The sequence below is a fragment of the Habropoda laboriosa genome, unplaced genomic scaffold, assembly GCF_001263275.1.
Source record: "Habropoda laboriosa isolate 0110345459 unplaced genomic scaffold, ASM126327v1 scaffold15, whole genome shotgun sequence".
NCBI classification, from domain to species: domain Eukaryota; kingdom Metazoa; phylum Arthropoda; class Insecta; order Hymenoptera; family Apidae; genus Habropoda; species Habropoda laboriosa.
Window position 1 is genome coordinate 2,066,908 of NW_017100141.1, and position 24,835 is coordinate 2,091,742.

Sequence of the window (24,835 nt, forward strand, 5' to 3'; positions counted from 1 at the left end):
ACTGTAATTTAAATGTTTAACTGTCTCTATCAAAGCTGTCTGGTGAGGGCATAGGTTTTGCATTTAGTGGCATTAACGACATGGTAAAGCCTGATAAAAAAGAAGTATAAATGTTACTTGGTATATAAAGTGAAAAATTATTCTTATAACTACCGGCTGCTATGAAAACTAACGGTAAAGCTTAGTCCTCTGGGTTTAGAATTCTGCCATTGCATACAATAGAAGATCTGCATATCTACCTATGCAACATAGGATGTTCATACTTTTATTACATTAGGAATACAATCGATAAAGTAATATCATTAGAAACAAGAGTAAATAGTAAGGTAATCGCGATTCTTCTTTTTCGTAGTGAGAGTACTAGTATTTTTTTAGTGTCATACGAAATAACTATCTTTTTGTTTTTAATTAAGTATTCTAAATGGTTTACTGTACTAATATTGACATCAGCACCCATTGCTAAGATTAATTTTGCAATACAAAAGGTTTTTATCTTCCTATACCAAAAAATGATCAGATACTATAACAGTGTAAAATAGATATATTTTTATGAGCTAGATTACCGCGTTGTAAACTTAAATCTGTGACTACAGTGATAATGGCAGATATTTTGTGTTTATACTATAAATTAAAAGTGCTTCTTTATTTCATCTATTCACTTTTTTCATTTAATTCTTTTTGCATTGATAATCATTCACCTTTGAAATACAAAAGCTATTAAGCACAGCGTGTGCATAACAGTTATCATTATACCTTTGTAGTTAAATGTATTACATTAATATATTTACTTCACATAGTACACTCATGTGGAATATGTATTAAGTAAAGCACAATACCATAGAATAGTATAATGGTTGCTGGTGGCACCATAAATCGTCCCTAACATACATATTGCTTGCCTATGACATACCAGAAAACAGGAAACTCAATGTGGTTTTTACAAAAAGCTTCAAGTTGGTTGTGCTCTTGTACAAAAAGCTCAGTTTCTTGTACGAGATTTTACATGACATGCGTATTTACAGATAGTAATTGTAAATGCTAAATGTTTCTAAATTGTTTACTTTTTGTAAAAACTACACATCTGTCATGTCATTATCTATTAGATTAATAATATTAGTTTAACATCCTTACATTAAGTGATGATAAAAGAGATTTATAATGATATCTCCATGAATAATGTTATAGAGAATAAGTATTAATCTTGGTATTAATTCTGTGTTGAATTATTCAGTTATGTTATGTATTAGCCAAAGCGATTTTGGTAATTTCTTTACACGATTATTTGTTTTGTAAAAAAACGGAAGGAAAAGAGCAAAAACATATGTAGGAGGCAAAATTTGTATATAATATACACATTATTGTTTTGTTTCTATATTTTGTATAAATTGTTAAATATGCACGCTTGATTATATTAGTTTATTTAATTTATGCTGAGTATACTGTGTCACATTATTGTTATTAAAAATCTAATAATACTCCATGTGCATATAGAATTGTTCGCGCTGAATCGGCGTTATCTTAGTTTTAAACTACTGTATGAATCCATTCCATCGCCATTATACGTGGCTATAATGTTTAGAAAAATGTTTTCCTAATATTGACATGTTCACGGTTTATTTTATAAACTATGAACAATGCACATTCCATCACGTACAAATCCTGTATTAAAAAAGAAAAATATGAAAATGTAACGTGCTTGGTTTAAAAATTGTTTAAGTATTTTTGTGGAAAAAATAAAGAAAGTCAAGGTTGTGCTTGAATATCTGATACTATCATTAGTTAGTGATTAGCTTTCATACTATAATAAAAGACAAATATTAGTCACATATCAGAAGGGAGAACACATCAGTTTATTCACTTCTACATCTAGATACTGATTGCAATCATTAAACATATATATCATGCTAATCTTTTTTATAACTTACAAAGTAGCCTACAAAATTATTAGACAAAACATGCTTTATAACATTGATTTCATAAAAATACTCTTATTTACTCATTGTACTGTGTTATCAAGACATGATTTATCCATTGAATGAATGTACATTATTAAATTGCAATCAGAATGAGAAATGTAAGTAGTATGAAACTCATATTTTTTTTAACAATATCCATTAACCGTAGTATTTTTCGCGATTTCATTGTACTAATATAGCAATATACATGACCACCATACTTAATAATGTATGTACTACTATAGTTCTAATTCTACATTTTTATCACAATGGTTGTCACAATGGTTGTCATTATAATCATAATATTTCATATAAGAAATCATACAGATTTATTTATAAAACTCATTAAAAATATTGATACAATAAATAATCATTCATAACATTGGTTGCTTCTTTTATTGCATTTCATCTGTGTTGGCTGTTTGTGTTAGAAGTAGGGTCATTTCAATATCTGAGCATAATTTCTTTATATCATTGGGTGCAGCATATTCTGCTGCTAAAATAGCATTTGCCACTGCTATTGTTTCTTGAATAGTCCTTGCTTTAACCCAAACTCTACCATTCATACCAGCAGCAACTTCAAATGCTTGACTATGTGCAAGTGTTTTGAACAAGGGAGAATTTTTGTTTAATATTTTTCTGATCAAGCTCAAGGAACAAGTAAAGAGCATGCCATCTGAGCTTAAAGCACCTAAATTTTTTTCTTTGCCATGAGAATCTATGCATGTAAGTTCTGGTTCCATATCTTTGCTGGCAACCAAAAGTTTGGCAAACACAAGATCTCCAACTTGGATGTCAGGACGATTTTTTTTAGTTGCACCTTCAAATGCAAGATATGAAAGAGATGCTTGTTCACTAGCTCCTATATCTACTTTAAAAATATCACCACCTCTTTGTGTTACTATACCAACTATATTTTCTCCACGGTTTGGTACATAACTATAAAAAAATAATCATGCTTTATGTAAATTCTATTCTAAATACTATAAAAGGACACTCTTAGATAAAATTATATTACCGTTTTTGATAACTGTCAACATAATATACAGCCGGTTCTGTTTTCCTTAATACACCTGCTTTATACGCAAATACTGTATCAGCTTCACGACGAAGACCAGGTCCCAAGATAATCGTTTCTTTCTTATTACTTGTCTTGATATCTTTTACTATATCACCAGGCATTACTATATCTCCTACGCTAACTTCTATCATTTTGTAGAAATAAGGTAATTTCCCTTTCGCAGTATAAATCCGATATCGAAGGTTAGGAATACACAGTTTTATTCTTATTTGCTTCTACAAAGCTGATCGTCGGTAAGATTATTCAAAAGTAAATATAACGTATCGTTGTAAAATTACTACAAACATATCAATTTACTGATAAATATAATATTGATTACATCCTGTTACTCCACGTGCGTTACCTCATGACAAGCTTAATGTTTTCTGCTAGTCTTACACGCTCGTTTGAAACGAGGATGCGACTGCGCAATGTAATTTACATAAATTGATGCAATCAATTATGCAACACTTGTTATCGAAATTTTGAATGTAACAATACACTAAATAAATGCTATTTTATCCTTGACATCGGTATTATCAATTGAAACGCAATGCATTTCGTGCGATCGAACAATGAAAGAAAAATGCAGTTCGTACGGAATCTAGAGCGTACAAAGTAATTTTCCTAGTTCTACGCTTCTGAAAACAGTGGCGCTACCGCACGGTACATCGCGAGGCTGCCGCGTGAAACGGTAACGCGACGGAAATCGCGGTGCTCGTTGTTTTTCGCTAATCGGTTTCGTTCTGGAGCGAGTCGGAAAATCGACAGTTGCGTGGATGGCACAACAAGATTGTCAGTGGTGTCACTAATGCAAAGGTAACGTTCTACAATAACGCGTAATAGGCGCTCGTAAAATTTGCGCAGCGTTCACCGGATCGATAATTGATTTGCGTGTATTTTATTCTAACCTACCTTCCCGCTCCCTCCTAAGTTATTAGTTCAATCATGTCATATTGTCGATCGATTCGTCGCGATTTAGTTAATATTTCACGTTGAACGCCTGGAAGAATTCTATTAACGCGTTCTGCGGCCGCGATAAAGATGATCTTTATTCAGGTTTCCGAACGTAACCGCTATGTCTATTGTGCATTCGCTGTCATTCGTTGTTAAGATATCATTAATCTATATTATGTATAGAGTTGCTCCTTTGATCCTTGTGACCATATAATCCGAGCGATGTATATACATTATACGTTTTTTATCTGTTGCTTTTTTTGTAAACTTAAATATATGGAAACAGTCCATGTATTGACATAACAAACATGAATGAACTTATTTAATTACATAAATGCAGTCGGAATTTAAGTGTTTTTCTTCGCTTTTGTTTTTTTAGAATTTATTTATGCATGTTTGTTTCTATCAAATTTCTGAAGCAATATGCATCTCCTATTTAAAAGCTTTTTATACTCCATATTTGCAGGTGTAATACAAGATGTACAATGGAATTGGGTTACAAACACCGCGTGGTTCTGGGACTAATGGGCATGTTCAAAGGAATTGGGCAATTGTACGAAAGACAAAAGACAAAGTCACTTATAAAACTGATGAGGGAAAACTAGACCAGCTTAATAAGCAACCTAACAAAGAAATTCTTGACCATGTTAGAAAAAGAAAAGTAGAAGTAAAATGTGCAGAATTAGCAGACATTTTAGAGGAACAAGGGTAAGCATATATTTCTCACAATATAAGAGCACAATACAAATCTCATTATTGTAATACCATAACTACCCTAAAAAATAAAAAAATGTTTCTCAGAAATGAGTTTAAAGATTATATATTCATGCATATGATAGGAGCATGAAGCTTCATTGATTCCTTGAACTCAATACTAAATGAGATTCTAAACTTCAATTGGATTTGGCTTACCTTTGGCTTCAATGTATTCTTTCTATGCAGTGTTATTTCTTGGCTAGCTTACCATCTATGTTCAAACAAATGATCAAATTCAACTTTATTCACGTTTTCATTGTGCTCTATAGATTTACAACAGAAGAGGTAACAAAGAAAGTAGAATCATACAGATCCATGTTAATGGGAACAGACACCAAGCCAGCAATACCTAGAGATGAATTTGGCCGCGTAAAGTAAGTACATTTCATCCCTCTATACACTCTACAATACCGAATATTCATCAAATAAACGAACTTCGATCATAAAAACAACACACAACAAATAATTTTGTAAAATTGAATTGCATGAAAATACTGTCTGCCTGTTTCGACGATTTAATTATACTAAAAGAAGAAAGAAAGAAAAAAACCCAACAAAAAATTACACATAAGAGACTCCCAATTGTTCCCAATTGAAAAAAAAAAAAATACCAAATTCGAATCCTACATTTCAATTACTTGTCTCAAACGACTCATTAAAGCGCGTGCATTCGAAAACCGTGTGATGTATAGATCACGAGAGAGAGTTCTCGACGACGAGGATCTGATAGTAATCGCTGTGAGAGGAGCTCGTGTAAACGCAATGTCGAAGCCTGTGGATCGGTAGCTGCTCAGGTTCCTGCTAAACCCAATATTATTGGAGGGTGGAGACTCGGTCGCGTTTCTCTCCGGCTAGCCGGCTTTCGAGGGTATTACTGCGGCCGATATCGACGTACCCCATAGCGCCGGCGCCACCCACGAAAAAGGAAAGACGGGGTCGCACAGAGAGAGAAACAGAGATACGTGGAAGAGACGAGCAGAGAGAGGGAGATTTCTGTTCCAGCATCCCTCGCACTCGACTGTTTCCGCCTCAGTGCGAGGATGGACCGGCGTTGCGACGCAACGCGTCGTCGACTCTCGTCGAGTATACGAATAATCGTCGGCCAATAATTCAGGAGTAATCGACTCCTCCTTACAGCAACAAAAGAAAAAAGAAAAGAAAGAAATTGAAAACCACCACCAAAAAAAAAAAAGAAAAGAAAGGAGGGAACATGTAACGATTTAGTGATACGCTCGCAAGCGAACAAATCACAAAAGTCTTCTTTAAGGTACGTAGATAAAAGAAGAGGAACATCGTATTAACTTCGACGAAGATTTTCGTTCAATTGGAAAGAGTTCCACGTCTGTTATCGAAATTCCACCGATCAAGAAACTCAGCAGAGAAATTACGAAGGATAAGGAGAATTCTGTGAATGGGAAACGCAAAAGGGGAGAAAGACGCACGCCGAATATTGCCAAGAAGATAATCCCCACGTGTCTCGGATCGATCCAGCGAGAAAGAGAGGGGGAGAGAGAAGGGTCGAAGAAATAGCCGAAGGAATCCGAAGGTTTTTTTTTGTCTACGATTAAAATCCATGTGTCTCCAGGTCGACGTGTCGACGATAATATTAATTAAGCTGGTCCTGCTTTGACATTGTCGAAGCGTGACGATTAGTGTGCCTGATCTGAAGTCTTCCTTAGCGTGTAAGGTTAGAGCTAAATTACGACATATATTCCTATATTCTTACACTACATAATATATATATAAATATACACACGTACCGTTAAATATACACGAAACTAGATTTGACAAAAAGAAGGAAAATACTGCATTAAAGGAAAATAGCAGAGAAGATTAATCTTAAGAAGAAGAATAAGAAAAAAAGTAAAAGGATCCTTTCAACGCCGATTACACATTCTTGGGAGGGAACAATCGATCAAACGACGAAGAAGGAAACTTTCCATCAGGAATAAAAAGGCGTGAGTGGGAGAGGGGACGAGAAAAGAAATAGAAGAATAGGAGAGGAATCCGGAGACGAAAAGTGACGTTTTCATCTACGCCTCCGGATGATTGTTCTCGCTAGGATAGCAGAGCTGCTGTGAATACGGGAGCTGGTGTAATCGGGGGAGGAAGCCATTACATTCACCTCCCCCTCTCAGCCCTTATCCCCCTCTTCCGGACCGCCTAAACTATCAAAGCTTGCCTCGAGAAGGGGATTAAGCTACATCGAAGCTACTTGCACGACCGTCGTCCAAACCGGCAGAGCTTCTTAGCGTAAATTAACGTCCCGATCCGTACTTAATTCTCATCTAATTATCTGCTCTTTAATTATACAGGCCTGTAGCCTGGGGTGGCTGGCTGGCGGTTGAGCAAATTGAACGGCGAACGAGATGAAACGATTATCTGTCTGTAATGAAAAATTGATTGATACAACGGAGATGTGTCCAATTGGAAATCACGTTTAAACGAGAATTTTAAGAATATGAGGGATCAAACGAATATGCTTTCATAGAGGAGTTTTTAACGTTTTAACAATCGATCGTATTCACAAGAGGAATCGTTTTTCTTTCGTCTAATCGAGATAGTAGAATTGAAGGGAATGACAACATGTCTGTAACGGTGGCTCCAATGAAACCAGCTCGTGGACGCGGTCCACCGGATGGCCGCGCGTTTTTCGAGACACTGTGGAGGGGAAATTTCTTTCTGGACCGGCAGAAGGTGATGAAACGATCGCGTAAACGAAAGCTGCAAGCGGCTAATGGAAAGAAGCGTGCACAGCTGCAAATGCGACAGCATTGTTGCTGTTGTCAGCGCATACAACTGCACCTCCTCGCCGGACGGCGAAGCAACATGCGCTCCGTCGTCAGGTGAATCTATCTCGAGCAATTTTCTAGACAGTTTTCCTTCGTATGACTCGATTCAGAATTTTGCAGTAGATTCGATAGTGAGAGCTATTTTGAAATATTAGAATTTTTATAAGAAAAATATCTGAACTGTTGTAAATTGTCGATTAGATTTCGAATTTTGTCGTTTCGTTTTTAAATCTGGGTTAACTCTCCCGACGTGTCCACGTTAGAAGGGATAACTCGAGAAATTAGGTTTCTCTGACCGCAGATTACCGTCTCTGCTTGTCGTACAAAGATATTCGATACCTCTAATGGCACGCAGTTTGATAGAATCTGAGAAAATACCACCACACGTGCCCCTGCTGTTTCTCTTCGGTATATTCACTCGTTTCACAATATCCTTCACAGCCTTACAATTCAGAAATTAACTCGTTAGAAGGAGAAAGAAAATGTGTACGAAAAAAAGAGGGAAAATTGAAGGGGATTAAAAAGGCAAACACTTTCCCCGCGTTCGTTTCAGGGGTGATTCATTTTGTTGCCTCCCCAATTGCTCACGAAAGGGAAACAACTGTTCCCCTTCAGTCCGCCATAAACATGAAAATTGCCTACTGTTTCAGACGAAACAACGCTTCTTTTAAAAAAAAAAAAGGAAAAATTTCACAGATCAATTTTTCGATTCAATTTTCCCAAATAAAAAAAAGAGAACAATTATTCATAGACATCGATTGAACGAAGTCGAAGTAACTTATAAAAAGTGGTGGTAGATTAAAGGGTGACGTGAAAAAAAAGAAAGATTATTTCGCTGGTTGACTTCGGTTAGGGTAGAGAGAGTAAGAGAAAAAGAGAGAGAGAGAGAGAGAGAAAGGCTGGCCGCTAAATTCGAGCGTGTAGCAGCCAGCCAGCGAAGTAGTGGCGCGAAAGGGATAACAGAAAAGAGAACAGCTGGATTGTATTGATCCGCGCTCAAGCGTTGGCGTAGGGGTGGCTCTACCGACCCCGGCCTCGCTTGCTTGCCGCTGCTTTTCACTCGCGGGGTAGAAGAGGGGCCGCCTCGATTTCTCCTCCGTGTTACAGTCTCTCTCTCCGGCGTGTTATGTCACTAGTTTGCCGCATTCTCCGGACGTTCTTCCCATCGACGTTCACCACGGTCACAACGAGGAGTAACACGCCGTCAATCATCCTCATCATCTTCCTCCATTCTTCGTTGGAACCCTCCTCTTCTATGGATCGTCGCGAAACTCGAGCTCAGTGAGGACAGCTCGAGGTTGGACGATTCCGCGGGACGATGACGGTGAAAATCTCGACTCGGTACGAATTTCACCCCCGGTTCTTCTCCGTCCTTCTTTCACCATCCCCCCGTCGTCGTTTCTCTCGTCTACTCTTCTCGTTTGACTTCGAGCAGAATATCGAAATGGGTCATGGTACCCGTTCACCCCTTCCCTCCCCCCGCCGTCAGTGGTGTGTTTATTTTTATGCACAGCTCTCCGTCTTCGTTCATCGGATTTTCTCGTCTTCTGTGCAAAAGGTGCCACTTGTAAAGAAGAGTGGTTTCAATTTAGAGGATTTGAACGTGTAGTGTGGTTTTTTCTAATTTTGTATTGTCGATTGGCGAATTGTTTTCCGGTCGCCACGTGTTTCTACTGTGTGCACGAGGAGGGGGTGGTTAATTGGTGATCGCATACGGTGGGTCACTGATATATAAAATCTTGGCTCGATGGACTAGGTGTTCGCTACTGTGTTAGAATGTTACACTGTGTTTTTGAACGAATATCTGTTGATTTTGTTTGATTAGATTATTGGAGAACGAACTGAAAACTGTGAATCTTTTTTCAGTGTACGAGAAACACACCAGATTGCCGAGGCGCAGCAAGAGAAAAATGCAAAGTTGCGCGAAGCGTTCGGCATATCGGAGTTCTTTGTGGAGGGAAGTAGCCTAGATCCGGAGAGGCACGCGCGTGAGGCGGAGGCGAGAGCCGCGGCGAGTAAAGTGTACGAACTGGTACGAACACCGAGTCCCGCTCCGGATACCACGTCCGCGCCGGAGAAGAAGAAACGAAAACGGTCCGGTAGCGCGATCAAAAAGAAAAAGGGGAAGAAGCACAAGAAGGAAAGGTAAAAGACAACGTAATGGTGCACGGGTCAGTGGAGGCTGGATTCGATGTTTGATCATTGTTCCAACAATGAGATTCAATGTGAAGGATAAATATTTCTACCGAAGAAAGGAAGATTATAGTAGTTATATTGCTACATTGTACTATGGTGTATACATTCAGTAAAAAAAGTCTCCATACACCCTTTAAAGCACAGTAACCTTTTTTAAAATAGGGAGTAAACGATTTGACATAAATCTACAAAACGTATGTTCCAAATTTTCATTACAAGCTCAGATAAAAAAAGGTGTAAATACAGTGACCTTTTTCTTCTCACAAATTGCAATTTTTTTCGACACGTCATGTAGTATACTAATCCTTCTAACTTCTCAAAAAAACTTAAGTCGTTTGGTCCAATTTTAAAAAAGTTATCGTGTTTTAAAGGGTGCATGGAGGCTTTTTTGTCTGAGTGTATACGTCGAAGGAACGGATACACTGTATACTATAACGTAGCAGTAGTACTATAACGGTATACTACAGCATACTATAGTACAGTAGTAATAAGATAGTACCTAATTACTGTTTGTTATGTTACAGTGCAATGTAATGATATATATACTATATATGTGGTTTCATTTTGTTGAATCAGGAAGTTCATTTACGTGGTGTGAGAAGGAAATGTGAACGAAACCAGGCTCCAAGACCGAACAGGCATCCCCCTGTAGTAGCTCCTCTCCTACCCCCCCGTTAATTATTCATTTACCGCAAGTTCCACACTCGTTCATTTGCTTACTACACACCTCTTGTCAGATACTGACTCATGACTCACCTACTATTTCATGTCCCATACACCTTTCTCTGTTTCAAACAGAACTGAGGAGGACTGAGTGCCTACCCAGTAGGCTCAGTAGGTAAGTGTGGTCGTCGCGTCTACTTTAAACAAAAAAAAAAAGAAAGTAAATAAAAATAAAAATAAAAAACACTCGAAAAGTAAAGAAACGATATAAAATAAATCTCTGTGTCGAGAAAAGAATGACGGAAAAAAAAAAAGAAAAAGATGCGTTGCCTTATTTTTAGGTATTTTTGTCTCATAGGCGCAATTGGAGGGTAAATGTTTGCTATGTGTTAACTAGAAATTCCGTGTAACGAAAAGTGATTACTAGCGTTTAGCGATGGATATTGTGAATAAAATCTAAAGGAACAACGGGCAAACATTTACTTTGAGAATAAATAACGCGGGTTTTTTTTTTTTTAACAAATAACAAGTAATACGTAAATCTGACGCGTAAATCATGCATTTCTATCTTTGTTGTTGTTATCGATAAAGCTTGTTGTTAATGTCATCTCTCTATTTTTTTCTGACAAGTCCGTCCCTATCGATGGTTATCAAGGTAATGCTAATCCCATATTATATCAATACTCCTCATATTTTGTATACTTGTCTTTTGTAACTTTTGAAAGATGTGGTTTTACATACCCGGGTATTGAACGTCGGCTGGTTTAAGAAGAAGAAAAAAGAAACTCACCGCAGGCTATATGAAAAACCAAATCTTTCAAATGAATGATTATGTAGTCGGTTTGTTAGCTATAGCCCGATATTGTGACTTTCACCTGTATATGTATCGTTGTACTTATATTTTTTTATTACTTAATTCACTTGGGATTGCAGTGAAAGATTGACAAAAAAAAATGTATACACATATATATCTATATATATATACACACATATACATACATATGTGATTTTTCATTTTCTTTTTTTCTTATATCGGTATCGTAACAATTGAAATGTTTACACACTGCATTTCCTATACATATACATACATATATCTGTATAAGTTAGTTTCCATTTTTTGAATTGAATACCTTTTATATATCCAGACGCTGAGATAGTTCGGTGCAAAAAAAGATACCGTCGTATTTTGCGCGTTCTCAATTCTTACTTTCTCGAGTTTGTTCGTTACTTTTGATCGAATTCGTTGAGAGCGGCAGGTAGCTTGTATCATTAGAACAAAGTATTTGTTTCACACACGGATACGTTGTACTACAGCTTTCTTTATTGTCAGCACAAGGTATGCACTTGTCGACAGGAAGACGCCCACTGCAAGACTTAAAAAAAAAAAAGACTATATATTAACGAAAAAAAAATAAAAGAACAAACAAAAATTAAACTTGCTTCTAGTGAAACTTTTCGAATAACCACAGTTGAATTTCCTAGGTCGGAATCGCCAAAGGCTAGCAAGAAAAAAGAAAAGTCTAAGAAAAAGAAAAAGGAAAAGAAACACAAGAAGACTGAGGCTAGTTCCTCTGATAGCGATACCAGTGAAGCTTCAGATGATAGCAGGTAATACAATTTTTATGACAATCTCTTGTTTGTTTATACTTTCATATAATTATTGTTATAATTCTCTTTTTACGTAGTTCATCCGAAACTGAGTCAAAGAAGAAAAAGAAAAAGAAGAAGAAGAAGGCAAAGGCGGAGGCAAAAGAAAAGCACGAGGTAGGGGAAAAATAATGTGAAGGAAACAGATATAAAATTTCTATCTTCCTCTCTCTATTTCTATACATATACATATTTATGACTATATATATATATCCATATCTATACCTTAGCACGTGAAGCAGGAGCATGTAACATCTATTTTGCGTTCATTTATTTTCCCCCGATTAGTTGTTTATTGAACATTGGATTTTATAAGAGTTTTGTGTTGCCGCCTAACTTTGAATAAGCATGATTCATTGCTTGTTTCTGTAAAGATTTTTATCTGATTTCAAGTTAACAGTCATTATTTCAAAAGTGTAAATCTCAGTATTGTTTGTAATTATCAGCGCCATTTGACAGGATATATTCCCTGAGTGAGTACCAGATATGCCGCTACTCAATGTAATAATAATTTTGTGACTTTTTCTATTCGTACAAACTTTTGCGATTGTTGTTGCCTTTTTCACTCGTTTTGTGTCTCAAGCACCATCACATTTACGAGAGAATAACGAATATAGGAGACTGCTTGTTCTCTGACGTAGGTGCAATGCAAAGAAATTAAATTAGTACTTACCAACTTCTGACGTTTTATTTATTTAACTTTTTTTCATAGACACGTTACGATCTTTAACCGAAACACTTTATACATTCTTATCTATATTGAATTTATATTAGAGTGAATGAGCAGACTCCAGCGAATCTTTCAAGAGTTGCGATCTCTTTTTTTTATCCTACTGACAAGTACATATGCATGATCGGTGTTCGCTAGATAACACTGTCTAACTTAGTAATCCATATTCTTCTTCTTTTAGAAGAAAAAAGTAGCTGTCAAGAGGAAGCATCAGTCATCTGAGAGCTCGTCGGATAGGTAAATTTTAGACTGATAATTTTTGAAGTTCGATAAAAACAAGTCTATGCGTTATGTACAAATTTTTTTCTTCATTGTCCAGCTCTCCAGAGAGGCCGAAGAAGTCTATGAAACATGACAAAGCCGTGGAAAAGTCTAAAAACGATGAGGCGGAGACGACGACGAAAGAGCCTCGATCGAATCGCTCACCCAAGAAGCAGGAAAAAAGTCGAAATGAAACTCCGCCGGTTAAAAAGAAAGATTCCCCTGTCAAGAAGGTTGTACCAGAAAAGCGAGAAAAAACGCCTGTTGTACACAAGAGTCCTCCACCGCGAAGACACAGATCTCCATCAAGGAGCAGAGTCGACAGAGGCAGGTCTCCAAGAAGGTACTCAAGATCACGACGAGTCAGTCCTTCGCCAAGAAGAAGAAGGATCTCGAGGTCTCCAAGAAGATACAACAGGTATTCGGTATCGAGAAGTAGAAGTCGATCGAGGTACGATCGTTATGGAACACGGCGTAGATTGTCACCGCTTCCTAGACGCAGGAGATCTGATTCTCGACGAAGATCTAGGTCGCCGAGAAGGCAGAGAGACAGGAGGGAAAGATCCAGGGATCGTCGTAGAAGCCGCAGCAGGACAAGGAGTAGATCTAGACGATCCACCTTGAGTTATTCTCCCGTGAGGAAGAATCCAGAACGATACAAGCATATATTGGAGGACAAGAAGAAAAGGGATCAAAAGAAGAATCATGATAACAAACGAAAGTCCCGGTCGAGCTCTAGAATCAGAAAAATGAGAACGATCACACCGAGGGTTAGGTTACGATCCTCTAGCGAAGATGAAACAGACATAGCAGACGACGAACCGAAAGTAGAGGATGAAGAGAAAATGAAGGAGTTCCATACATTGAAGCGTTTACAAAGTGGACTAGCCGCGAAGGCTAGAGAGAGTCTTGGAAAGAAAGTCATCAGCCCTGTAAAGCTTAAAATTGACAAGAAAGAGGATAATGTATTGGATATAGCTTTACCAAATGATCCACCTAAAATGGTACAAAACACTGTTGGTCCTGTACAAGAGAAATCTAAGTCAAAATCACCTATATCTCACCTACCTGCTATTCAATCACCGGTGTCCAGTAGATCGCCTTCACCCGCGTTGCCATTGACACGAGAAGAGGCAGCTATAAAAATAAGATCTCCCAGTGAGTCACCTCCTCCATTACCGCAAGTCTTGAACAAACTAGAACCAAGATCACCGATCGTAACAACTAAGACGAATCAACGTTCGAAGTCTCCAAGTACCTCTAAAAAAGATTCGCCAGTTATTTTAAGGAAACACTCGTCACAGAGCACATCGTCCTCGCACTCGCCGCCCATAGTAGTGTCCCATAAAGATACTACTATAAAATTGCGTTCTCCGAGCGAATCTCCGCCTCCGATACCGAGCAACAAGGCGAAACAACGATCTGCATCTCCGACCACCTCGAAGAAGAATTCACCAGTCTCTAGAAAGCACTCTCCAAGAGAGAAGTCTTACTCCAGGTCACCCTCTAGATCGTACACGAGGTCTGTGTCGTTAGAGAAAAGGTCTTCCAGATCTCCCAGACATCGTTCGAGGTCTGCCTGCAGAGACAAAAAATCGCGTTCAGGTTCAAGGGGCAAGAAATCACCATCTCCAAGGCACAGGACCTCAGTATCACCATCAAGATCCAAGAAATCACCAAAATCTCCTGCGAGATCAAAAAGATTGACCAGATCGAGATCTTCCTCGGAATCAAAACGTTCTGCATCTAGATCTCCGTCACGCTCAAAGAAGTCTCCGTCTCATTCGCCGGAGAAGTCAAGGTCCAGAAGCAGGACTAGGTCATTGTCCAAACGGTCCAGGAGTCGTTCTCTGTCGAAAAAGTCTAGAAGTAGATCGTTGTCGAAGAAATCGCGTAGTCGGTCGTTGTCGAAGAAGTCGAGAAGTCGGTCATTGTCGAAGAAGTCGAGGAGTCGTTCACGATCGTTGTCCAGGATATCGCGGGATAAGGAAAAGAGAAGTCGTAGCAGGAGCAGTTCACGTTCTTCTTTAAGGTAAATGAACAATAGGTTATCTAGAAGTATATGTTTATGAGAAAAATTGTAATATGAATTCTTTTACGTTCAGTTCAAGGCACAGTCGTAGAAGTTTCTCTAGTTCATCACGATCATCAAGCAGTGTATCCAGTAGGTCTTCTCGTTCAACGTCCAGCAGCTCAGCTTCTAGCAGGTCTCGATCCCCGTCGATACCTCGACGCCACGGTTCACCTAGTTTTCTAGATAGACGTCGTATCACAAGGTAGGTATTACCGTCCGGTAGTCTCGATATCGTAGCAGCAGGTTTTACAGCGCACCACGCCAAATTTTGTAAGCCCACAAGTCGTTGCATCGATCGTAGAAATGTTTATCTTCTTTCGAAACCTTTATTTTATTTTATTTTATTTTGTTTTATTTTATTTTATTTTTTTTTATTTTTCCGCCATTAATGTGTACTCTTCTCACTTTTGAAATGCTCACCTGTACAACTAAACGTTTTGTGTTAGAGCGAGCAATTTGCAAAGCGACGATATCGATAAGTTTATTGACGAATACGTTAGAGCGATTTTTCATTAATCTAATGCCATTTTGTATTGTGTCCTACAGGGACAGATCGAGGGACAGGCATAGAAGATAAAGTTACGGCTTCGCACAGATGTTTCTATTACTTTCCTACCATTATAATTGTAGTAGTAAACGTATGCATATCGAATTTCATTTTCGTATAAGTTAAATGACAGAGAAACAAAAATTCGATCGAAACAGGTTTAGTTGCAATCGTGAAGATTAGTTTAATATTGAAATAAGCGTGAACAGTCGTGTTGTTTTATTATAATTATTCGTGAACACTATGATATATGGCTACTTTATCAGTATAACCTCAATAATTTTCTAAGGGACTATTTTAGGCACTTACATGAATTTCTACACTGTAAACAATACGTTCGATCAGCGAACCTCCATTATTCGTTTTATTCAGAGTAAACGTATACCTACTCAACCGCACCGATATACGAGTTTCATTTCAAGTCAGTCAAGTATACTTATGTTTGTATGATTTTTCTTTTCTCCCACTTCCTCTTCCCCCTTTTCATTTGTATCTAATCGCTTATAAAACGATCTACAAATATCATGTAGATGTAGCATGCGTGTATCTTCCTTATAAATTATTGTAAATTAAACATTTACAGTAGAGATTCTCTTTTATTTTATGTCAGTCACAAATAAACTGTATTTACCGCTACAAAAGCAAGCCTTTTTCTTTAGTTCTCGACATATTTTTTTTTTCGTTATGTTTTGTGAATCATATTCAATCCACTGCCTTCCTTGATCAAATTTACAGCAAGGTAAGTGACACATTTTTATTTTTGCATGAAATTTTTGTTGCGTTGCATGGTTTATTTTGCATGTTCTAACATTTTTTCTTTTTGATATCTATTATCATTGATAGTAGTTCGATTATTTATTTATAATACGTTAATTCATGCAATAGAAGTTACCCACAAATAACTGAACTTTAACAAACGTTTCTTTTTTATTACATACCAATGTTACGATTATTGTTACACAGTATTGATGACCATTAATTTTAGCGCCAGGAAACGACCAATTCCATATCATCGACCTACTCCGACTCCACCTTCGTCACCGAGTAGTTCAGATAGCAGCAGACATAGTAATTGGTCAAGTCCAAGTCATCGATCAAGTTGTTCCCCAAGTCGGAGTCCATCGTACACGCGTTGAAGCGATCAAGTGGATTCCTAAAGACTCGACGTTCCTTTTATGTGTCAGATTTGGAATGGTGCGGATCATGAAGGTCCTTTAATGCTTTTTCTAACAGTTTTAAATCACGCAAAATCATGTTTATAACGTTGGAAATTCGCGCGATACATTTGCAAAGCAAGAATTTTACGTATTTTCATGTATCGGATAGATACAAAGGAAATATACGCCATTCTAAGTTTGGTGCATGATCTTTAAGTCTTTGTAAATTCTCAATATGCATTTACATGTCTGATCTCATGACTTAATAATACTCATTGGTGGTGATTCACCATAATACCATCAGCTTCAGTATTAGTACATACGTATGTCATTCGGGACAAGTTCTTTTTTGGACAGGTAACAGTAATATTATTCCTATCCATTTCTATTTCAATTAAGTATTAGAAATGGACTGATTTCAATGTCGTTACAGTGTGATATTTATATTCATATTGGTATAGTATTAATTGTTAAGACGAATTTATCACCAACAAAAAGTTGGGGATTTTAGTTCCGATCAATTATTAATTTTTTAATTTCATGAATTTGATCGTGATTTGAAAGATAAACATGCAAGGTTAACCAAATAAGATATTTTAATAATAGGAATAATGATTCGATAATATTTTATAATGCGATCATTTTTAAAAAGACAGTACCGCCATGGATTATGTTGTGTCACGACTTTGAGAATTTTAAGTCTTCGTATAGTGACCTTTTTTGCAAACTTACATACATCTAAGTACTTAAGCAATAAGAAGGCAATGATGACTATAAGCATCATAAACTGTGTTGATTGCAGCTTTTTAAGATCTCACATCATTCAATAGTTATCTATCGTTTAAACATTCATTTACGAATAAAACTACTCTAGTAGTTCTACATCAACGTGATTATTTAATCATGTAATTGTTTGTTATACAAACACCAGCTAGTCAAATTTTAGACATTCCATTAATAATTAACATACTAGAGCATCCTTCGAATTAATCTATTAATTTTTCGAGGAACTATTTATTGATATTTTAGTGCAATGTTCTACACCTGTTCCTTTTGTAGATAGATATTGTGCATAAACCTGGCACTTTGCTCATTTGCTTCTTTATTCTATCTACTCAACATTCGAAAAATGTTAAACTTTTAAACTTTCTTTTACTTGCAATACTCAATTTATCTCAATACTAGTCAGAAAGTTTTTTTCTTGGCTGTAAGGCCAGGCAGCGTACCAAAAGACATAATTAGACTAGTCTTGATTATTCAAAGTTAAGTCTTGAAAATGTATGTATAGGGTTAAAAAGTCATTTGGAAAGTCTACATTGTTTATAATTAGGAGGGAAACTAAGTAGGATTAGCTCTTGCATAATGACTGACTCAGTTTAAAAAAAAAAAGGCCAATTGCTATGGTGTTGCAATATTGATTCTCTACTAATGCATATCTATTAAAACAGAAATATAAATATGTATGTACTTATCATAAAGCATTTGTTTTATAAAATTAGTCTAAGATTTGAATGGTTCATTTCCTCACACAATTGGTGAGTTTCACAATATCATAAAGCTTGAATGAAATATGAAGTGAAATTAATTTACATGAACCTGTAAAAACAGAAGTTGTTAAACTTTGCTCACCATGGCTCTTGACATTAATATTTATTATTCATAATTTACAGCCATCGAATGTTACCATTGTTGAAATGGAAGAAATTCTGATTATATCTGTAATATACTCTGTATTGTTGTTGTGTGATTAAATTAAAAAGCTTAAGAAAGTTTTTTTCTTTTTCCAAAACACTTATAAAATTTATTAATAAGTTCTCCTATACCATAATTAGATACTAGTGCAGAATATTCTTTACTTGAAATCTATACTTAAATTGCACTAGTGAAATAATATATAGAGTAAAGGTATAACATTGGAATGATATGGAAAAGTATAACATTGGAGTGGAATGAAACTACATATTTGTTTTACATGTAATGAAATCAAAATTGAATTCATGTAATATCAATATGTTATTTTCTTCCACCACTGGCTTTTGAATGTTTAGTCCGCTGTTGTGCAAGATATATAGCCCAAAAGAAACCAATAAGGTTTACCATAAGAACACGCAGCTAAAAGCAAATTATTAAATACTTATTATTTGTTTAAGTTCTATTACTTTATAAATACATATATAAAATTATACAAAATCTTTTGAATTATCAGATTAAATAAACTAAAACAATAAAACTTACCACTGGTGGAACATATTTTAAGTTAATATACTGTAACAATGTTAAATATTTTAAATTTGCCATGAGCACTGGCCAGTACAATTTTTTCATTTGTTTCCAAGCATCATTATGACTATTACCCTGCAACAAAATAAATTTCAATCCAAATGAGTAAACAAGTAATGAATGACAGAAACAAATGAATATATTAAGAGATTATACCTCAAACAGAGATAGCATGTGCAATGCTAATGCTTGATAACATGGTGTATACAAACATCTTTCTATCAATAAAAGAATTAAAGGATTTCTTACAAATGGTTGTATGTAAGTATAAAAATAGTGTGGAAGAGGACCTCCAAATAATAGTCTACAAAGTAGTAAGTTGTTAATATTTGTTAACAAAATCTGTTAATGTAAAATTCAATTGGCACTGTAATGATTTCATTTAAAGAATTTGAATTATAATTTATTTTAATTTACCCAAAGAGAGCAAATGCGAGTAAACTGTCTTCGTTAATGCGTTTTACACCCGAAATTTTTTGCGATATAAAATTTCCGAGAGTGGCGATGATACAACTGAAAAAACAAACAACGTTCTTGTAAAGTATATTTTAAAAATGAAGTAGAATTTATATTCTTCATAACATACCTAGTGATTGCTTTAGTTTTTACCGGACTAGTATAAAGACGTTCAAAATAAGCACTGGTAAGTTGAAGAATTAAATTTGTAGGTTTAGAAAGTGCCATTCTGGTCGTTTTATTTCTCTACGTTAAATAACTGATAGATAAAAGAGAACTGAGGCTTAAACGTGATATTTCGTAAAAACCGGACCGAACAATCTGATAACAAACAGCAATTACGAACTGTTAAATATTATATGAACCAGTATAATTCATGTTAGTCATTAGAATAACCTTCGTGTAATCGAAGACAAGATAAAATTATCATTAATCTATCGTATCGTTTAGAATTATATCAGAATAAACATAATATTTAAAATATTTCGAAGTTTGTTTGATGTTGTAATTGACAGGTTTCAAAATATCCGTATCACCATAGTACGTTCGATAAGTTGATAGTGACGTAGGTGTATTTAGAATCACATAAATGGAAAAACATCGAGTGTTTTTTAATAATTTTTTTTACATATGAGATGAATTTATAAAGATTATTTCTTCATACGCAAAAGCATACATATATATTTAAGATGCATATGTACGTTTTATCAAATTAAGGTTAGTTTTTATATGTTGATATACACACGTGTTGTATCGAATATACATATAAAAACTTTTTGTTAAATATTTAGAATATGGTTCAAGGAAAATTGAAAGTGAAGACTAAAGTACCAGCGTCGTCAAAAAGCAAAGCTAAAGATAAAAATAAAAGGGGTCTTGCTATTCAACGGCGAAACAGTAAGTAATATGTACATGTTGATTTTTGTGCGTAATTAATTTGAAAACGATTTGTAAAAAGAATTATTACAAACAAAGATATTTACACAGTCTTTGTAAACGATTTATTTCAAATATTATTACCGTAAAATTTAATGAATCGAGTTAAATTAACTAAATTAGTTATATATATGAAATTTGTAAACTTTAATGCGACATAGTTGTTACGAGTTATGATGTAGAATTATATTTAAGTTTATTCATAAAATATTCCAATTGTTTTGTGTATAGATGCACCTATTCAACCTAAAAAGATGAAATTTGAAGAATCACACAAGTTAAAACAGATGATTACGAAAACTGTCAACAAAGCAATGGAAAATGAACTGCGACAAAAAGCTTTAGATGGAAAGATGTCTCTTACAAAAAAGGAACCATCAACTTCCCAACAGAAATAGTTGTATTGTTTAAATGTCTATGTTAAGGAAAGAATCGTCTTCATTTCTACTTAAGTTTTAATGATAGTTAAATGTAGTATACATGAAACTTTGTATCATAAAATGAATTATATTGTAAAGTTTTGTACAGGATACATCTGTGCCTTGTGACACTTCTAAGAAATGAAAATAAAAGAGCATATTTCACATTTTCTGCAAACAAACTTATAATTTATACCTAACATTTACTACTAAAATAAAGGTGGAAGCAACAGGAGAAATGATATATAATCACTTATCTATCAAGATTTAAAATCGTTAATTTAATTTAACATTATATTGTTATTTCATAGGATAATTCTGAACATGATATCAATGGCACAGTGACTTATACAATATAAATATAGAAAAAGAAATATTTCCTTTCAATGCACCTGTAAAACATCCCGTAATAAATTACTTTTTTGTGCGATTATTTGATAATAGATTCATAGAAGGCACAAAGGTTTCATTTTTAAATCGTTTCATGTCATCAGCGAAAATGTTTCATTTCGCTGATCATGCGCTAATTACAAAAATAAACATTATTTCACAAGATATTTTACACAACTCATATAACAAGGTACAAAAACTGCGAGTGTCATTCGATAAATGTACTAAATTTTAATATATTATCTCTTCTTAATAATCTTCCGTCCTACATCACATCGATTAAGGCTGCATCACGTATCGTATTTTGTATGCTGAACACTTCCTTCTAAGTACGTAAATATTTGAAGCATTGTTTTGGACATTATGGAGAGGCCACCTAAAATGTCATACATAGAAATGAAAACAAAAGAGTACGGTTTACTTTTAGTATCGCTTGTTGTCGAAATGTTTATTTACCACTAGTAAATGTCCGCTTTGTCTGTTTTTACTAATGGCTGGTGTGTTGCCGGTTTTGAATTCGATTACGCCTTCTTTCCCACTGACTAGCTTATGTGAGACCCTGACAAATAATACAAGTTAAATACTCAGTACTAAAATATTTATCATCTTCTATTTATGTACTTACGATTCCGTATAAACAATATTAAGAATATTTGGGTTATTAGTGATATTGATTGCTTTTGTTAACGCTTCTATTATGTGCGGTACCTCCAATATTAAATCGCCCTAAATAAGACGTAAATAAGTAAAATAATAGTTTGCTGATATTTTTTTATGATACAACGATGACAAACCTTGTCTTTTTTTAATTCAGGTGGTATCCTAACGATTAATAAATTATCTGATTCTCTGGTGACAACCAATTCTTCAATGGATTTATAAGGTAGGCGATGCTTGAGCTTGAATGTTTTTAAAGTGTCTAAAATATATACTGCATTCTCTGTTAAAATTAGTACCCTTTCCCGAGGTTTGTAACCGTGTCGATCATACTTAATAACAGGTGCCGCATACTATAAAAAAGAAAATCATCATTAATTTAATTGAAATTTAGGAGAAATATCAAATTTGAAGTGTATAAAAGTTCTTTACTTTTATAGTTTCATCTCTGGGAAGAATATTGCTGATAAAACTTTGTCTGAGCGCTTTATGCTCGGCACCAAGCCGATCGTTTATGAATCTCGGACCTAAACTTTTAGCATACGATTTCTTTTTGCCTCTAAATAGAGATTCAGCTAAAATCTTTAATTCAAACTGCTTCTTGTCCTCTTTCGACAAAGCCAACCTATAGTTGCGTGCTCTCCATTTTTTATACATGACGCGCAAATGTTCGGAAGCCTAAATCAAACAATAATTATTCTTTCTTTAAAAAGAAATATTTAAATGTAAAGATAGTTGATTATGCGTCTTACTTGTCGGCAAGAATATGGACACTCAGGCCAATAATTATTCAAAATACCATTTGGAAGTGTTTTAGAGAGCTTAATTAACCACTGAGATTTCGCTAATTCGATAAATGCTATGTTAACCTCAGTTGGTGGTCCATTTCGTGTAATGAATCCTTCGATGAATCTGCATGAAATTATATTAATTTTGCAATACATCTTTAAAGTACATTAAAAATTTTTTAAAGATAAATGTTAACTAAAAATACCTTCGAATAGTAATAACTGCCTTTCGTCTTTCTAATATACATTTCCATCTACTTTGAATAATAGCAGCTATGTCATGTTTCTTCGCTTGGAAGGCATCTTCTGTGTCGAATAATGTCTTAGGGAATCGAATGAACAATTTTGTGCTATATAAAAGATTTTATCTAATATTAGAAGTATCTTTGAATGTATAAGAATCAACGATTATTGTATCCTATCATCGTAACTCTTACTTGCCCATCCTGTATTCGTCAGCTTCAAATCTAAGATGACACACGAGAATTTGTACACCCTCTTTAGCAGAACCGTGATAATTAGGCCACGTTTGCGGGCATAGGGATTTGTAGCGTTGTAAAAATTGTTCGTACGGTCTTCTGTAGGCAAAACCAGCTCGCCTCACTCGTAGATTTTCCATAAGACCCAAGTACTTTACCTGATGTAGTATAATTTTTTCATTGAACTTATCTGAAACAGTTTTAAATTCATTTTAAAGGACCCGGAAATATTTTGTAATCGAAGTACGGTACAAGATCTTGCCCCTTACTAGGCATTTTGTAGTCATTGGGTTTGATGCAACGAATGTAAGAAGGTTCTTTGCCCATAAGAATCTCCATCAGATTGTTCAAGCTGTTTTTAAATTGCGTGATAGCGGTATCCGGTCGTTTCTTGCTGGTCAAATCTTTCACGTCGAACACACTCTACGAAATCATAAATTTTAATATGCAAGACGGGGGAGAAGCGACGTCTGCACATAAATTAAGTGAAAGTACCTTGGTAATTGAATTAGTCGTGTGTGACATTATTTCGCGTAAATCCCTGTATAACAAGTCATTATTTTTCTCCAAGAACCCACGAACGTTGTAAGTCACATCGCCGGCGTAATGTACTAATCTGAACTCCTGAAATGTACAATTAGACTACAGATAATTACATTAGAGAAACATGCAAGAAATTCAAACGTTCCAGCCTTACATCACGTCCCATAACTTTTTGCGTTTGCAAGTCCGCTTTCATGTGGCTTATGTAATGAGGATGGTTGTTCAAGTTTACGTTCAATTTCTCCAGGAAACTCAAGTCTGTTGGTTCACCAGGACGGAGGCATTCTTCGTCCATCAAAGATATTATACCTACAAGTACAGGTCAATTGAAACATTGTAAATCTACAACAATCGATCAAATATAAGTCTCGAACGAATACCTTTATATTTCTCTTCGATTAAATCGCATATAACTTTGTTATTGAAGTACTGAATATTCTCCCAAGTTATTCCTTCCCTCAAGTATTCCTCTTGTTCCGATTTCAGTGTTAATTGAATGAACAACTGTTGCAACTTCTCGTTGCAGTAGTTTATACAGAATTGTTCGAAGCTGTTGAACGATACCTCGGATGAATGGTTGGTCAATGGAAATAACGTTTAATGCTAGAGATCATGTACCTGTTCTTCTGGAAGATTTCGAAACCGTAAATATCGAGAATTCCTATGACCATCTTGCGTGGTGGATTCCTAATCGGTTGCAAGGATTTATTCAACCTAGTCACGAGCCATGTGAACAATCTATCATACACAGCTTTCGCCAACGCATCCCGTGCATAAATCGCGAATTCCCTGTTCAACGGGGAGACGACCACGTCACCGTGGGCGTCTATGGTGCGATTTGTAAAGGCGCCCGCCAGTTGCTTCACGTCGCAACCCAATAACTGCGAATAAATAGAAAAAAAAATGTTAAACAATTGAAATTGAAAGCTTTTCCCTTCAAATAAATTAAATTCAAAAGAAAAAGACTCGAATATCCTTATGGCAAATACATACAGCTGCCACGGCTTCAACGGAAGCTGGTTTTAGAATTTGCGCGACACCGTCTTCCTCCGTAAAACCAACATTTCCCATGTGCAATACCGACGCGACTAT

At 35.6% G+C, this 24,835-nt stretch overlaps 5 protein-coding genes across 6 annotated transcripts in view; 2 read left to right on the forward strand and 3 right to left on the reverse strand.

Annotated features, from left to right (window-relative positions):
- Positions 1-2,346: 2,346 nt before the first annotated feature.
- On the reverse strand, positions 2,347-3,203 carry LOC108571243 (exosome complex component RRP40). Its single transcript, XM_017933246.1, has 2 exons — positions 2,974-3,203; positions 2,347-2,894 (listed from the first exon to the last, which is right to left on the reverse strand). Exons 1-2 carry the CDS (start codon positions 3,165-3,167, stop codon positions 2,351-2,353), a joined length of 738 nt encoding a protein of 245 aa, XP_017788735.1. The 5' UTR covers positions 3,168-3,203; the 3' UTR covers positions 2,347-2,350.
- A 501-nt stretch (positions 3,204-3,704) lies between these two features.
- On the forward strand, positions 3,705-16,774 carry LOC108571461 (serine/arginine repetitive matrix protein 2). The gene is made up of 10 exons (XM_017933519.1): positions 3,705-3,834; positions 4,439-4,680; positions 4,998-5,102; positions 9,387-9,665; positions 11,862-11,987; positions 12,065-12,143; positions 12,938-12,993; positions 13,076-15,049; positions 15,123-15,293; positions 16,624-16,774. The coding sequence occupies exons 2-10, from the start codon at positions 4,451-4,453 to the stop codon at positions 16,772-16,774; spliced, it is 3,171 nt and encodes a 1,056-aa protein (XP_017789008.1). The 5' UTR covers positions 3,705-3,834; positions 4,439-4,450.
- Positions 16,775-18,808: 2,034 nt separating this feature from the next.
- LOC108570798 (peroxisomal membrane protein 2) lies at positions 18,809-19,837 on the reverse strand. Its single transcript, XM_017932709.1, has 5 exons — positions 19,662-19,837; positions 19,493-19,588; positions 19,232-19,379; positions 19,031-19,150; positions 18,809-18,907 (listed from the first exon to the last, which is right to left on the reverse strand). The coding sequence occupies exons 1-5, from the start codon at positions 19,757-19,759 to the stop codon at positions 18,809-18,811; spliced, it is 561 nt and encodes a 186-aa protein (XP_017788198.1). The 5' UTR covers positions 19,760-19,837.
- On the forward strand, positions 19,657-20,865 carry LOC108571505. Of its 2 annotated transcripts, none has more exons than XM_017933573.1 (3): positions 19,657-19,718; positions 20,323-20,428; positions 20,699-20,865. In XM_017933573.1, the coding sequence occupies exons 2-3, from the start codon at positions 20,326-20,328 to the stop codon at positions 20,863-20,865; spliced, it is 270 nt and encodes an 89-aa protein (XP_017789062.1). In that variant the 5' UTR covers positions 19,657-19,718; positions 20,323-20,325. The 2 variants fall into 2 exon arrangements, with proteins under 2 accessions (XP_017789062.1, XP_017789054.1); XM_017933565.1 differs by lacking the exon at positions 19,657-19,718 and adding an exon at positions 20,122-20,248.
- Positions 20,866-21,483: 618 nt separating this feature from the next.
- LOC108571520 (myosin-IB) overlaps positions 21,484-24,835 on the reverse strand; it is a 14,546-nt gene continuing 11,194 nt past the window's right edge. The window contains exons 7-20 of the mRNA XM_017933584.1: positions 24,737-24,835; positions 24,362-24,624; positions 24,124-24,293; positions 23,898-24,052; positions 23,696-23,824; positions 23,470-23,623; positions 23,159-23,390; positions 22,928-23,071; positions 22,686-22,845; positions 22,366-22,611; positions 22,071-22,286; positions 21,902-22,002; positions 21,733-21,835; positions 21,484-21,652 (exon numbers count right to left, since the gene is read on the reverse strand). The exon at positions 24,737-24,835 is cut by the window's right edge and continues 102 nt beyond it. Coding sequence (XP_017789073.1) covers positions 21,638-21,652; positions 21,733-21,835; positions 21,902-22,002; positions 22,071-22,286; positions 22,366-22,611; positions 22,686-22,845; positions 22,928-23,071; positions 23,159-23,390; positions 23,470-23,623; positions 23,696-23,824; positions 23,898-24,052; positions 24,124-24,293; positions 24,362-24,624; positions 24,737-24,835 — 2,187 coding nt within the window. The 3' untranslated portion in view covers positions 21,484-21,637. The remainder of the gene's footprint in view (positions 21,653-21,732; positions 21,836-21,901; positions 22,003-22,070; positions 22,287-22,365; positions 22,612-22,685; positions 22,846-22,927; positions 23,072-23,158; positions 23,391-23,469; positions 23,624-23,695; positions 23,825-23,897; positions 24,053-24,123; positions 24,294-24,361; positions 24,625-24,736) is intronic.